This window comes from Dreissena polymorpha, unplaced genomic scaffold, assembly GCF_020536995.1.
Source record: "Dreissena polymorpha isolate Duluth1 unplaced genomic scaffold, UMN_Dpol_1.0 chrUn055, whole genome shotgun sequence".
In the NCBI taxonomy this organism is placed as follows: domain Eukaryota; kingdom Metazoa; phylum Mollusca; class Bivalvia; order Myida; family Dreissenidae; genus Dreissena; species Dreissena polymorpha.
This window is the reverse complement of record NW_026273369.1, coordinates 7541-24521: the sequence shown is the minus strand read 5'-3', so window position 1 is coordinate 24521 and position 16981 is coordinate 7541. Positions and strand designations below refer to the sequence as shown.

Below are 16981 nucleotides of genomic sequence, written 5' to 3'. Positions count from 1 at the left end.
TTCAAAAGTGGAATGTCTAGTGAGTGTTTCTATAAATAGAATAACATATTTATGAATGATAAAAACAAATGCAAATGTGAATACTGCTATTACAAATGGATTTTCTTAGGAAGCATTATGTGCGTTCAGATGGAGGGTAATACAGATGCAATGCTTCATCTTTTATAAATTATTGTTGTAACTGGTAACAACTAAAAGAAGATGAATATTAGCAGTTTTAACATGTGAAACTTCATTGGCTTTTTGTTTTATTTACATGTGTTGATATTTTTAAAAGATTGACCCCTGTTGAAAAAAATAAAATAAAAGACTATTTAAAATGTATTGTTGATCCATACACTCTACAATACCACCCTTACGTAATGTAGTAGAAACTTATTATCAGTTTAAAAGACTGTGGTTGTTTACAATTTTTGAAGTTGCTTACTGGTAATGCTCTCGTATTATATGATTAAAGTATGTCAGGCGAGCAGTGTTAAACAGGTGTCCTCCAGTAAATATCTTAAGTTGGCATTGATAAATCGTGATGTTACTTTAGATATAACAAGATTGCATGGAGACCTAGTCTGGGATTGTATTAGGAGTATATTGGGCCAAGGTCACTGCTATTGAAAAATAGGCAAATAGTTGTTGCTCAATAACCTAAGTATAGACATAATTATTAAACTCACATTTTGTGTGCAGGAAACTTAAATGATCATCTTGCTTCTGGGGCTTATCAGGTCATGGTCACTTTTATTTTAAAAAATGTCAAAACAGCAAGCAGTTGGTTTCTAGTTTATAACATAGGTTTATATTGACCAATCTTTATGAACTTAACATATAGCAATCTTCTTTTGACGACATAGCTTGGGATTGTATATTGGGCGTTTCTGATGATGGTCAAGGTACTGTTACTGAAATATACAAAAATACATACGCTTGATTACTTTAAATCGGATGAAGGTATTGCACTTAAATTTGGGTGTTGTTAGCTTGCATGTATACCTAGGTTGGGATTTCCTGTGGCTACCCTTAGGTCAAGTTCACGTTTTCTTAAAACAGATAAATTGTTTCCGTGAATAATTTGAGTTTGGAAGAAAGTAATGCATTGAAATTTTGTGCTATTGAATTTGAAAGGAGGTAATGCATTGCCATTTTGTAGCGAAGTTTCTGATTTCTATATTTGGGACCATTCGAGTAATGGTCAAGGTCACATTTACTAATATTATAAGGAAATGGTCTCTGCTCAAGAACATGAGTTTGGATGTAGGTAATATTCTGAAATGGTGTGTTAATATAGCTTACAAGGATAAGTTAGATTACGATCAAGGTCACTGTGTCTATAAATCGAGAAAATGTTCAATAGCTTGAATTGTTATGCAGGTATTGTATATAAATTGTGTACATTAGTAGCTTACAATCATACCAAGCCTGGAAGTGCATTTGGGACTAGTTAAATCAAGTCCAATGTCATTGTTAAGAGGAAGACTGTTCTGCTCAATAATATATGTTTGCATTGAGGTAATGCACAAACATTTTGTGTCTAGGAAGCTCTCGAGCAGAATTCAACTGAAGTCAACATCATGCGGGAGCTTAACCACACCAATGTGGTCAAAATCATGGGACATTGTCGCGAGTTTCACGAGTTCAAAATGGAGTTCGCTCCAGGTAATATGGTAAAAAGTGTACCCTATAGCAACGATATATGACATATAATTCTGTAACAGTTAAAATTATTTGAAGTAAAAATGCAGTAGAAGATGGTTCAGTATAACAAATGTGTGGTTCACTACTCATTAATTAAGTCAGTAATATTTCTCAATTCATTTATAAACCTGTAGAGATACTATGTTTGTTCTGTAAAAAGTTAGATGTTCTGCCTGCTTTTTTGTGTGTCTCGATAACATTCCAATCCCCAAACCAGTGTCCTATACCATGAGACCATTGTTCCAAAATGCCGATTACTTTCCAGATGGTGATCTGGCAACTTTGGCTTCCAAAAATGGAGGATTGTTTGAGGACGAGGTCTTATTCTACTTTGTTCAGGTTTCCAACGGCCTTGTGTACCTCCATAGCAAAAGAATTATTCACTGCGACCTTAAGGGTTTGTAGAGATACATATTTCCAGAAAATTTCAGATTTCTAAAAAATCACCAGGCTGTAGGCATTTGACTTTATCAATCAACAAACAAACAAATAAAAACTTAAGAAACAGCTGAGAGAATTATATATTTTGTAGTTAACCTCCCATATTAGGAATTTCAGGAAATTAATTTATTATTCCGGATTTTTGTAAATGACTGATTCACTTAGGAATACGAAAGGACTTTTTTTCTTCAGGAATTTCACGAAATTACTGAACAATGCCTTCACTAATGTTGTGATAATCCTATCGACATCGGCTTGATTAAGATATTTCACACTGTTTTCATACTTCACTGATCACTACACAATAACTTTCTCATTAAGATCAATCTTACATCTCTTCTTAATATAATTCACAATAGTATTTAAACTACATCAATGAAAAACGTGTGTGCAATAGCTTGTATAAAGTCTATCTTAAAGTTTATTTGATTCATGTTGTTGGTTTCAAATCTTTTTGAGGAAAGAATAAATTTTGCGTAGGTTGTATAATGTAAAGATCTATGTGTGTATATTAAAAGAAAATTGCTAAATAAGTTTCCCTTTGAACTGCCTTTGAATCACACTAAGTTTTAAAATATCCTTTTCGTAATCAGGTGTGAAAATTAAATAATCTAATCCCTTCACAGTGTTTGCCAATTTTTTCTCTAATTAATGCAAGAGAAGCAGTAAGATGAAAACTAACACATTTATACATGTCTGATTACAAACGTATATTTTTAACCACCTCCTACACTACTTAACAGAAAGCTGTTTAATTTTGTATTTATTCAAATCAAACAAGTACATTTAACACTTGTCCTTAATCTTCTTAAAGGCCTCATAATATCTCGGCAAAGTGATCCACCTAATTGCTTGAAGTACTTTTTTTTTCTCTTGAACTCAAACAATTGCAATAGGATCATCATAATATCTTGGCCAAGTTTGACAATCACCAGGTATCCTAAAGCCTTTCTTAATTATGGCTCTGAATCATCTACCACAATACTTAAACATATATTGATCTTTTAATTTACATGGCAACCAAGGAATGGGGTAATTATCTGTTTTTCTTTATTTTGAAAGTCTAAGATATAAGTTAACGAATTTCATAAAGAGTACATAAATATTCCCTGGCTCAACCTCTTACCCTCTTATATTTTCTGCAGGTGACAACATACTTTTGAAAGGAGTCTATCCACAACAGTGTGAGGTAAAACTTGCAGACTTTGGAAATGCATGTGTCCTGGATGAAGGATATGAGCACAGTAGGGGGACCAAAGAATTTATGGCACCAGAGGTTTGTTGTAGTGTCTTATAAGAGATAAAATGGACGATTTAAGAATAGATTGCGTTCACAGACACCAGAAAAATGAATTTATTTCAAAGAGGCTACCACATGGTTTTTTAAGCAGTACTCAGAAATGTTCAGTCAGAACTGAAAATAAACAAATGCTTATACAGTATATCAGTGTATTTTAGATAAGTATCATCTATACGCATGTATGAACGAACATAAACAAATCTTTATATACAGTAAACTGACATCATAAGTACCACAGCCACCACAAATTATGCGGCCCATTACCATGGTAATTTATTACATGAAATCGACTTAAATGTCCATTTCTGAAAGTACTTTCCTAGGCACGTGCCAGGTTTGCACCCTTGACTCTTTAAATTATGTCCTTAGCCATAGATCAGAGTCAAGATAGATAGTTGAATACCTCATGATATATTATTTTCTGAGATTATATCAGAATAAACAAAGATGCCTATCATAATATATTTTGCAAACAAAATCATAAAATACTACAAACTATGTATTATTGATTTTGATTATTAAACATTGAAATTTCATATTCGGTTCTTTTGACTTGCACGCTGAAATCAAACCCTAGTTTCAATTTTAACATTTTTATGTGTTCCAACTTCATCTTATAATTCACATATAGTGAACTATTATCATTTTAAATGATACATTCAGTAGACGGTATCCCTTAAATTAACTTGAGGTCCATGAAACATCTTATGACATGTTGTTAATTGATCTCATTTGCTGATCACGCTGCCCTTAAATAACTCATGACCCTTTGAATACTTGTAGGTATCTGAAGGAAAACCCTGTTCAAAGGCTAGCGACGTGTACTCTGTTGGATGTTGTATGGTAGAGTCCCTGAGCGGACAATGGCCAAGGAGAAACAAACAAGTGGGACTTTATGCAGTTTCATGATTTTATTTAAGTGATAAGATAGGCATGTGAAATTAGCATTAATAAACTACTTAGATCAACTAAGTCTGCATACGCAAAGTGTGATGTTTATGAAATACAGAGGAAAACCAAAAGACATACAATATATGTGCAATCTGACTATTCGCATTTATTTTGCTAGTGAAGTATGATGCCTGCTAAAATGGTACATTTTGTTGAAAAAGATAAAAAAAAACAGTCTTGGAAATTTAATTCAATTTAAAATAATCAAACTTGATTGGAAATTAACATCTTGTCAATCATTTAAATCGGTGAAATCATGTTTTTGTGACCATGTATTCTTCAAATTAGTTCAATGATATAAAGTCTCAGCCATTCCGATCGATCTTATAGCCACTCATATATATATATATATATATATATATATATATATATATATATATATATATATATATATATATATATATATATATATATTCACTTAGACGTTTTTATACTTCAGCTAAATTGATTGTAAGTTTTATTATTAATGAGAGAAAACAATTCGTCTACTGAATGTAATAACTAGGGTAACTGACATTTTGTAAATTGTTCAGGAATGCATATTTTCCGACATTTTCTGAAATACAGTAAGAGCACTTACGTTATGTTTTGCATTCAAAATATTTCAGTGTTGAAATTACGGTAACTGCTCCTTTCTTAACTTGTTATTGTTTAAAAAAAGACGTATCCATTTGGAGTTTTGTTTCATTTTTCAAGTGTTATTATAATACTAATCAGAGAATTTGAATACGAAAAAAATGTTTAAACTTTATTATTTTAATAAAACAGATTTTGCTTCTCCTGAAAATTTAACTAAATGTCAGTTACGCTACTTTTTACATTCAGAAAATGAGATGTGTTTGTAATGTCAATTTCGAAAATGTGGTAAAAACCTTATTTTTACAAAAAGGTTTACTTATTATTTTAACAGTCTGTGTATGTCACCTTAAACACAAAAATGGAAAAAAGTAAAAATGTATAAAAATGTAAGTTACATGACTTTGTACACTCCGTAGACGAATTGTTCTTCTACCGAAAGGATAACAGAGGTTGATAGGACAAAACTTACACATTAGGTTCATTAACGTGACTTCCTAGAACAAATTTAGTAGGCAAAGGAAATTACAGTATTTAAATATTTATTATCTGCATTTGCAGGGTGAGGTTGAGGTACCTTCAGGCATCGACATCAGCGATGGCTTAGAACAAATAATTGACAAATGTCTGGAAACAGACCAAGTCCTAAGGCCTTCTGCTGACGATTTGTGGGATGAATTAAACAGGTAACACATCATAAAGATAACAGCAATATTATTTGCGTTCTTTTATTCTTCCTTCTGCTTGTACGAGGTCAAACCTAAATGACACATGTCGTAAATAATATTAATAATGCTTGATATTGATTAATTAATGGAATTGGTCAAAACTTAGTCTAGTGCAGAATGATATCGTTAACCCAAATTGAGGTGTTTCAGCCTACATGTACATGAAAAATGATTCCTAAAAAGTGTTAAAGCTTGCAGTTCTTTTGAAAACTATCAACACACCAACATCGCCTCCATCATTTTTATCCCGCCGAAAAAAAATCCGAGAGATATTGTAATTGGTCCCTACCGTCAGTCCATCCATTTGTGCGTCCGTCCGAAACTTTGTCTAGAGCATATCTTCAAATCTATTAAATGGATTGACTTTAAATTTAGAATATAAACAAATGTCAATCAGGAAAAGTGCAGTGACCAAGAACCATAACTCTATCTACCTTATTTTGTAATTATCTCCCTTTATATAATTTCAAACTAAATTCTTGTTCGGAGCGAAACTCTTAATCTATTGAAGGGATTTACTTGAAACTGATGGCAAGTAGGAGAAGTGCAGTGACTAATAACCATAACTCAATCTACCTTCAGTTTTAAATAATCTTCAATTATTTAATTTCAAAGAGTTTGAAAATGGTTTCGGTCAGTTGAATAACATGGCTGCCGGGGGGGGGCAGTTTTCTTATATTTATATAGTAAAAAAAGCTTGTGAACACTCTAGAAATCACATTGTTTGCTCAATCATCATGAAACTTGGTACAAAGATTAGTTTTATATATATCACATAATTAATGCCATAATTATTGCCCTTTGATTGTCCAAATTTTCATTATATTATACAAAATCCTTGTAAACACTCTACAATTTTGTTTAAGATTTTATGAATCTTGGTCATAATATTTATTTTTGTAAGCAAAGTTTGATGTTTGGTAAGGGGGATCAACTCATAATATAGGTCGCCAGGTCAAATCTTACAAAAACAAAAACACTACATATGCCAGAGTTTTGGTTCAATAATGATGAAACTTGACCAGGATGTTTGTCTGGACAATATAGAGGTCGCCGTGGTGTTATGGATATGGTGTCCGCCTAGCGACCGGGAGGTCACGGGTTCGATCCCCACCGTGGGAGCGTTCTTTAGATCTCCCCCCAAAGACACCAAGTACTGGTTCTAGGCCCAGGAAACGGACTCGAGAGCGTTTATATAAGCCTGAGGCTTTCGATGCAATCGAGCTAAAATAAATAGGTTTAAACTAATATCTAGGTCAAGTTTGACGTTTGGTAAAGATTGAATGAACCGACTCCTCTCAGGTGAGCGAACTAGGGCCATTTTGGCCCTCTTGTATTTCTGTTCTGTTTTGTTACAATATATGCATATGTATATAAATATATCAAACTTTGCTTTTGTAGGCTTTGGTTAAAGCAGATGAATGACAATCAATTTTAAATGGAGCAACTACATCCCTCAACACCTTAAAAAGGAGAGACAGACTTCTGGCAATAAAAGTGAACAATAAAAAGGAAAGTTGACTGGTTTTTAATTCTTAACAAAAACTGGATGATAAATAATTTAAAAAAAAGAATATAATTAACATTTATAGAGAAAACATTTTATTTTGTAAACACACAAAATCTTTCTTTTAAGAATTGTTTTTCTATCCAATATTTGTAATTTATGTGTTATGTTTGTTTTAAGACCGTCTGTTGTTTTTGTGTTGTCTATTTATTGACAGATCTGATTATTACATCAAGAAATCATAACATAATAAAATCAGTCAACTCGTTTATGTGTTGTTATTAATTTTCTGGAATTTAGACATCAAGAGTATGTCCAACTAAATATTCACAGATGCATTCAGTAAACGGTACAGGTTTTTTTAAGTATAAGGTCATCCATCGCAACTTGTTCGTTTTTCACGCCAGTGTGCTATATTGCTTCTTGTAAAATATATATAATGCTTGTGACATACTCTTGTCGAAAGTATTAACGGACAAAATGTCTCGTAGTTTCCAATAGTAAATGATTATGTTTTTGACATATTGTGATTAGACAATCTCGATTTCACAACCATTTACTCTTTAGTACATCTGCTTACAACGCGCCCATGGTGAGCTTCTGGTATCAACTTTTGTCTGTCGTGCATCGCCAATATTTTCCTTGTTAACACTACAGAAGTCACATTTAGTGTGTGATCTTCATTCATTTCTCCCAATTATATCCTGGCGGAGTTGGAAACTGGGTTACGTGAGGTCAAATACCAGGTCAGACTTAAGGAAAAGCGTATAAACACCAGATTTAGTCAAATCTTCATGACACTCGGTCAGAACATCTTATCTTAAGGTTCATGTATAGAGGCTTCAGATTGAAATATGTGGGACCCCCTAGCATTGAACTCAAATTTGACTAAACGAAGAGTGCCACATTGAAAATGTTTACATATTTGCTTAAAAGGGTGGTTTTCCTTCAAACTGCTACCAATTTTGTGCAGCAAAATCTCATAACATCGACAAAATCATTCAAAATACAAAGCGATTTTAACACAAAAATAGACATTATTTTCAAAAATCTGAATGATGTTTATTCAACGTATTTCGGCGTTAAATTATATAACTAGTTAATAATATCGATATTGATGAGGGCAAGTTACGCTTAAATAGTAAAAAAAAAATATATATCTAGAAATATCAAAACTCGAACACATGCTAAAAACTCACTTATCGCCTAATTGACATTCCAAACGGTTGACGATGACATATGCAATGGATTGTAATCTTTCCGTTGATGTGTGCAAACTGCATTATCAGACCTCATAAACACTCCAAAAAAATAACTTTGTAAGAAGCATTTCGCCAGTGTTTACAATTGTTGTCGAATCACATGTACTTGTATTATTGCGCACAAAATAGTACGCTTACAGACTGACAGAAAGATCGATACGAAACTCCGTTCAATTCATCACGGTATACTATTTTATTGATTATATATAATAATAATGCGCTTCAACAACCTTAATGTAAAAATAATTCTTTTAAACGAAGTTTTAATAACGAAAGTGAAAACAACGGAAGTCGGATGGATATTATGTGAGATGCACTTCGGCTCCAGAAAAACAATACAAATACACTAAAAAAAGACGTGTGTGGGAAATATTTCAGCTGGAAAATATTTGAAATGGGGTAAAAGATTATATCTCTGTGTGATCATTTCTGTTATTAAGCGCGATCTCTTCCTGATTAATGTTAACAGTTGATTTACTAGTCGCGACCAACTGTCAAAATAATGATGTGTTTTCTCAGGTATGTGTATACACATACCAGGTTTTCTTACTACTTCACGTGATTTCGACCGATTTGTAATGCACGTTCGTTCTACGGAGCACAGCGCGCGCCACGCTTTCAAAATTGGTAGAAGGAATCGATATACAAATGTATAAAAGATTCGGTTTGCCAAAAGGAACACATTATTCAAAACGGTACAAGAACAGTAGTTGTTCAGGAAGGAAGAAAGAAAAAACGATGATACCTAGCTGTGTATTTCTATGTAAAACTTTGATTTCTAGAGTCGTCTGCACAAAACTCATAAAATCTTGTTATTGATGAGCAATATCTCCTTTTATCACAATGATTTCTAACCAGCCAAACCTATTTCTTTATATTTATTTACAATTTTATTTATCGTCTGCAATTTCATTCAATTTGAGATTGTTTAAAATTTTCCAAAATTGTTAAGCCCTTGAAATAGAATGGTGACTCTTATAATCCACCATACCTGGATTTTTAAAAAGTAGTTCAGTTTAGTTATTTTTAGAATTTTGATTAGGAAAATTATCCAAAAAATGCAGCTGAATAATAACTCATTTGTTGTTTTCTGACAATAATTTTCTGTGAAATGTTGCTAACTTGACCTTGTATATGTATAAAGCTTTGTATTTATTTAACTTACGGTAGTGCATATTCTTCCTAACTTTAGATTGAGATTTTGTAAATTAGTGTACAAATCTTTTGGTTTTAAACAAAAATATGAATAAAGCAAAACAATATTGAATGACAAAAATGTCTTTATGTTATTCTATCCGTCTTTACCTTTAAAATGATATAAAGTTTGACTATATTGTACCACATTGAATGAAGAAAAACCAAATCAAAGTTTTAAAGAATTTTATCCCTCCCATGAACCTTAAGTAGATTTTATCATAGTTGCACGCATCAGAACTAAGAGACTTCATTAATCGGAATGTATGCAGATGGCATGCACCTTATTGTACATGATCAAAATAATATGATAAAGGTAAAACATTGACACAAATAAGCAATTTTCACAATTAAGATGTTGTGTAATGTGTATGTAGGTCGCAGTGCACAAAAATTAAACACATGCATTGTCATCATTATTTAAGTTGTATTAAGAGAATACTAGGTTAGCGTTAAATAGAAAGAAATTTATGTTGCGAGGCTAAGAACACCGGGAGCGCGAGCCTTGGCGAGCGCTTTCGGTGTTTGAGCCGAGCAACATAAACTTCTCTCTATTCAACGCTAATCGTAGTATTCTATTTATCCCATTGTTTTTTTTCAACGTGACATTTAACATAAATAGATCTAATAACCTTAACAATAATTTTTATTTATTCTTAAAAGCACTTAAAATCTATATCTAACGAATGTAACCATGCGTAATGATATAGAATGTATTTTTTTCTGGAACGCAAAATAGTCTTTAAAAAATGAAAACACAAAAACTGAAAAACGAGAAAAAATATCAACATATGCCTCGAATCAATTTACTCAGCGTGCAAATTTTAACACATTACGACCGCGAAAAGAAGATTTTACTTTAGTATAATTCATTTTATTTTCCAAAGAAAATGATCAAAATCCAATATGGCGGCGATTGCTCATGACAAAATGATGTCGATATCAACATACATGTACATGTAGATTAAGATACAGAGTTGTTCTAAACATAAATTATCAACAGAAAAATGCTGTACTCGCCTTATTTTTTCATGGACGCTGCAGATTTTGATGGCGTCTAGATCTAGCCATCACATCCTGTAGTTTGAGGCCCAGTCACAAGATAATCCATAATAGTTCTATTAAGCTTCGAAACACTTGTTGCAAACGGGCTATTCTAACTGAATAGACTTTCGTTAATAAAATAACAAAGACAAAGTTTATTCAAAGAAGAAAATACCCTTACGCTTACTTACATCCAAAAGCAAAGCAATTCGAATATACTACTGTACCAAAATACACACCAATAAGTATGTTCTACACACACATTGAAATAGGCACGCTCATTCTGAAAATCAATAACACGAATAAGCTAGATCTACATGTAGATCCTTCGTCTCACCAGTTCCATCCGAGGTAAGTAGTCCATAGAATATGCACTTTTTCATAATTACACCCATGATACATTAACACGAAAAAATGCGCGTCTTCAATGTTTTATTCCCAAACATCGCATACTAGTTTCGTGTACACCAAAAGATGACAACACATATTATGGGAAAATAACGCGATAAGTATGTCATTTTATGACGCCGTCAATCAGCTGCATTATACGGATGGCGAAAAATTATGACTCTTGACTAGATCTAAAGGTTGAAGGTCGTATAATTGTTAAAGCTAATGTTATCGACTCTAGAGATTTCTTATGAAAAATCATATAATGGTAGAATAAAAAGTAGTCCGTCCAAGCGACAGGTTTATTCAACAAGGTGGGAAAGAGGCAAGTATATTCCATGGGGTGTTATACCGTCAATGTCGCGATGAAGACGGGATAAAAATGTTGTAACAGATACAATAAAATTTATATTTACATTTAATTATCGCCATGTACTTTGATTTTTATAGGGTATTGTTTTATGATTTATTTATTATAAATCAATCATAAAACAATACCCTATAAAAATCAAAGTACATGGTGATAATTAAATGTCCATTGACTTTTTAGCTCGACTATTATATATCAAATATATATAGTGGAACTATCCTACTCACCCCGGCGTCGGCGTTAGCGTGCAAATGTTAAAGTTTTCGTACTACCCCAAATATTTTCTTTGTCCCTTGACATATTGCTTTCATATTTTGCATACTTGTTTACCAACATGACCCCAACCTATAAACAAGAGCAGACAACTCTATCAAGCATTTAAGCATAATAATGTCCCCTTTTCCACTAAGAATATGCAGCAAATGTAAAAGTATTCGTACTAACCCATTTATTTTCATTGTCCCTTTACATATTGCTTTCATATTTTGCATACTTGTTTACCAACATCACCCCAACCAATAAACAAAAGCAGACAACTCTATCAAGCATTTTGTCATAATCATTTCCCCTTTTATACTTAGAATATGCATATTATTGATAAATCTATGTTAAAGTTTGCGTACTACCCCAAATATTTCCTATATCCTTTGACATATTGCTTTTAGATGTTGCATACTTGTTTGCCAACATGACCTCAACCTATTCACAAGAGCTGACCACTGTATCAAGCATTTTGACATAATTATGGCCCCTTTTACACTTTTGAACATTTTTGCTTAAATTGCCATAACTTCTTTTTTTATGATCACATTTTATTATTACTTTGACATAACAACACTTACCTGAATACCACAATGGATTCCACCCAAACAATAACGCACGCCCCTACCCAGAATCCCCTCCCCCCAACCTCACCCCCCCCCCCCAAAAAAAAAAAAATTATTGAATGTGAACAATTTCCCATTGATGGCTTTCGTTATCCTGTCAAGCACTCGAATAGTCGAGCGCGCTGTCCTCTGACAGCTCTTGTTATGTCCCCCACTACTTTAGTGGGGGACATATTGTTTTTGCCTTGTCTGTTGGTTTGTTTGTTTGTGTGTTTGTGTTTTTGCATCAAACTTTAATATTTGCCATAACTTTTGCAATATTAAAGATAGCAACTTGATATTTGGCATGCATGTGTATCTCATGGAGCTACACATATTGAGTGGTGAAAGGTCAAGGTCATCCCTCAAGGTCAAACGTCGAATATATAGCTTCAAAGCGGTGCAGAAGGGGACGTAGTACTTCTGACAAACACATATCTTGTTATAGCACGAATTTCGTTTTACATTGAATGAGAATATAATATTTTTAAACAGGAAAACAAACATGCACATTGAACTGTCTTTTAATTTATATCGATATATCTTTACTAGAGATTATGAGTGATACATATCTAGCATTTTATATAATGTATCTATATTGCTTTTATTTGTTGTAAATGTTATTTACCCCGTTCATGTAAAACGTTATGTTTGTTTTAATGATGTTGTTTGGTATATATCAGTGAACTTATTTTGGTGACAAATTAAAACAAGTAGCTGAATCAATGCTAGCAATGAAACAGCAAACGATTAAAACTGTGTCAAATATGTCTATTTGCACCTTGTGCAACCACGCAAAGCCGAAAGTTCCATTTACACTGCGATAGTGTTTACTATTCGAATTGCTAACCTAATTCCGGTGATGTCCCATCACATGGAATGTTAAAATATATAGACCATTGTTACATTGTGATTATTTTACATTAACTAATATTTAGAAATGAAGTAAAACAAGTTTTTTTGCTCAATTTTTTTATTTTGTAATTATCTTCAAGCACAGTTATGATAGTTGAGCACAATACTCGGAGCGCATACGTGTGATGCAATCACGAGGTTTCGTTCGTAATGTGAACACATATCACCGGAGGTTAGTACCCCATGGACTTTTTTACCCCATATAACACTGGTAAAAGGGGTTTGTGTCATTTATTATTTATGCAAATGCAAAAAAAAAATAGTTATTAAAAAAACATTAGCTATGTATAACGGGTATTTCGGTAAATACGCTCCCGAACGCTTGCGCGCTTACCGAAAGCCAACATGTTACTACGTGTAATGGTGGTATTGGTAATAAAGTAATATGTCTACACTGGTATTTACCCATGTTATAATTTGTGTTATTCTACATATTAAAGCTTCTACTCCCACTTGTCAATACCTCATTTCCGCGTTGGAAATTGCATATTAAATTCCTCTGACTTATCTATGTGGATACCGACTGTCCGAGATACATTAACCTTATTGATACCATTTATTTATTTTTATTTCCTTTTTTCCAAACAAAATCAACCCAATTTGTTTAATAAATGAGCACTAGAAAATCGGCTTGTCCATAAAATGGCGGACAGGTCGTAAGCAACCGGCGCGCACGATTTATCGATCGCTATTTAGATTATAATCTGATTAACGGTTGGCGAGATGTCAATAAGGACAATGTGCGATATCATATTGAAGCAGAAATTTATTATAATGGCATTAAATTACTCAACGAATGCCTGCTGAATACTACCATCTAGACAAAATAATGTGGTATCATCAATTTTGTTAAATGGCAGGTACCTTTGCAGTATCATATAGAGATGATACGTTTGTGCTGAACAAATGGGCCATTTAACACCGTAATTCAACTTGCTCAAACGAATTTAATATAGATGCAAACAACTATCTTAAAAACAAGTAATCACGAAAGTATGTTGTATATGCCACAGTGCTAGTTTCTCAGACGAATAACATTGTATTGTACATGGATTCGACGTCGTCATTGTTGGTTTTCATATATACTTGTAAATAAACGTTTAACTGATTACGTATTGGACAAGATTATTTGGGCAGTACAAAAAAGAGCCTTTTTATCAACATTAAATGTAAACAAAACATACTTTTACAGAATTGAAGACGATTTGCTTAATGCTGCAACAGATATAAACTCATGCATTGAAAGACCTAAATCTTCATTATTTTACTATATTTCTTTCGAGGTAAACGGTAAACATAGCACCATGTCCGGTTATAAATGCCAAAAACCTCTCAACGTGACAAAACACATACCATGGCTCGATAATTCATGCAAATTTTACAAAAACGAATTCTAAAGTTGTAAACGGCGTTTAATCAATACCAATACATTAAAAAATAGGGCTCTATTGTTTTGAAAGCCAGAAACGACTATTCGAATTAAAAAATAAAGCAAACGAGATTATTTTGCACAAGAAAAACAAACATTTTCTACGCTAAGTAAAGCAGATCTCCGTAAATTTAGGAAATACATCAACAAATTTAACAATAACAAAAAAGCAAAACGTAACAATATTGATGTCGACGATTTCGTTCGCCATTTCAAAAATTATCAAATACACAACACCTTAGCAATTTTGATGCAAATGATCTCTCACTTGGCGACGCCAATATAGGCATCGAAAAACTCGTTTGCGATTTTCAGTGGACGAGATAAGTAAAGTCATCTCTAGTCCCAAACGTAACAAAAGTAGTGATTTATCACATATTGTTGCCGATATTTTTATCGATTCAAATACGTGTATTGCTCCTTATCTTACGCACATGCTTATTTATATATTTGGGAGGGAAGAGTTGTGTATCCAGAATCATGGTGTAAGGGGGAAATTGAACCGATTTTCAAAAAAGGAGATATAACTAACCCGGCAAATTATAGGAGAATCAATCCCATAAATATAGTTGTAAAATTTGCTCTCTTGCTCATAGAAATATGATCGATAAATGGTGCGAAAATGATCAAACATACAACACAGCTCAGTGTGGATTCAGAACAAATCGCAGCACGACTGACTGTATTTGTATTCTTCATTCCCTCATACAAATTACATGTACATTTAAAAAACATTACTTATAATGTGCATTTGTAGACTATGAAAAGGCTTTTGAAACAGTAATCGATGATGCATTATGGGTAAAATTAATGCCATCAGGATTAAGTTCTGAAATAATTGATATTATATATATTTATAGTAATGTAAAAGCGTGTATTATAAACTCTTCTGATATGTCGTATTCAATTTGATTATGCCCCCGATGGAGGGCATATAGTGATCGGACCGTCCGTCCGTCCGTCTTACTTTGCGTTTAGGTTTCGCGTTCAGGTTTCGAAAAAATGCTCATAAATTCTATGTCCCTTCACATAGAAACTTGATAATTGGCATACATGTGTATCTCATGGAGCTGAACATTTTAAGTGGTGAAAGGCCAAGGTCATTCTTCAAGGTCAAAGGTAAAAAAACATGTATCAAAGCGTCGCAGTAGGGGGCATTGCGTTTCTGACAAACACATCTTTTGTTTTAAATCTCATTCGTTGTCAAACAAGATGAGCCATTATCCCCTCTTCTGTTTATTTTGTTATTAATAAAGTCACAGAGATATTCGAACATAACTGAACTTAACGCAGAATGATTTAGATATTGTATCGGCTTTAACGTTATTATTTACGACTGGCGTTGCCTTATTCATGTAAATGGGGTTTAAAGATTAATTCAAACAAAACAATAATATGCATCTTCGAAAAAAGGAAAAGCATTTGTTATTTTAGTTAGACTATTAACAATAAGTTCTAGAAATGATCGATAACTTTTGCTATCTAGGCATTAATTACTCGTCAATGGTCAATTTAATCATACATTAAATGTTTAATGATCAGGCCTTGAAGGCGTACAACCACTTGGTGTCGATTTTTTGTAGAGTTTTCTTAGATATTTAAACTTAACTATCACTTTTTGATGCACTTGTAGTCCCTATTTTGTTATATGGAGCTGAAGTTTGGGGAATATACACATTTACCGACTTAGATAAATTGCATATTAAATTCTGTAAATATGTTCTAGGCGTAAAGAATAAACCTCAAATAATTCTGTCCTTGGTGAGCTTGGAAGATTTCCGTCAACAACCGTTTGTAAAGAAAAAGCAATTACATACTGGCTAAAGATTATTAATTTACCAAACTCTTAAATGCATGAAACTTTGCTGAAACAAATTAGCATTTCTCAAGAGAATCGCATTAGTGATTTGAATAGTTTGTGGTTTTCTTCTCTATCAACTTTGCTTAACAAGCTTGGTTTGGGTTATCTATTTATAGATTTAACTATGAGCGATTATTCACTTCCTATGTTTTCCCAGAGACTAAAAGACCAATACATTCAGTAATGGCACAAAACACTATCAGTACAACCTTAAATGAAATACTATTGTAAATTTAAAGAAGATTTCGAGTTTGAAAAATATCTTGTTCATATAAAAAATAAGAAAAACTTCGTAAGGAACTAAACCGTTTCAGACTTTCGTCGCACACCCTTGGGATTGAAACTGGCAGATATAACAATATAGAAATGTTAAACCGAATATGTAAACTTTGTATACAAATTGTTGTTGAATCAAAGTACCACTTTTTATTCTGCTGAACTGCCTATTCAGATCTGAA

At 32.8% G+C, this 16981-nt stretch overlaps 1 protein-coding gene across 1 annotated transcript in view; it reads left to right on the top strand.

The window, feature by feature from the left end:
• Positions 1-7459, top strand: part of LOC127863891 (uncharacterized) — a 28529-nt gene extending 21070 nt beyond the window's left edge. Inside the window, exons 9-14 of the mRNA XM_052403578.1 lie at positions 1530-1650; positions 1955-2086; positions 3276-3406; positions 4214-4315; positions 5519-5643; positions 7087-7459. Coding sequence (XP_052259538.1) covers positions 1530-1650; positions 1955-2086; positions 3276-3406; positions 4214-4315; positions 5519-5643; positions 7087-7123 — 648 coding nt within the window. The 3' untranslated portion in view covers positions 7124-7459. The remainder of the gene's footprint in view (positions 1-1529; positions 1651-1954; positions 2087-3275; positions 3407-4213; positions 4316-5518; positions 5644-7086) is intronic.
• Positions 7460-16981: the final 9522 nt, after the last annotated feature.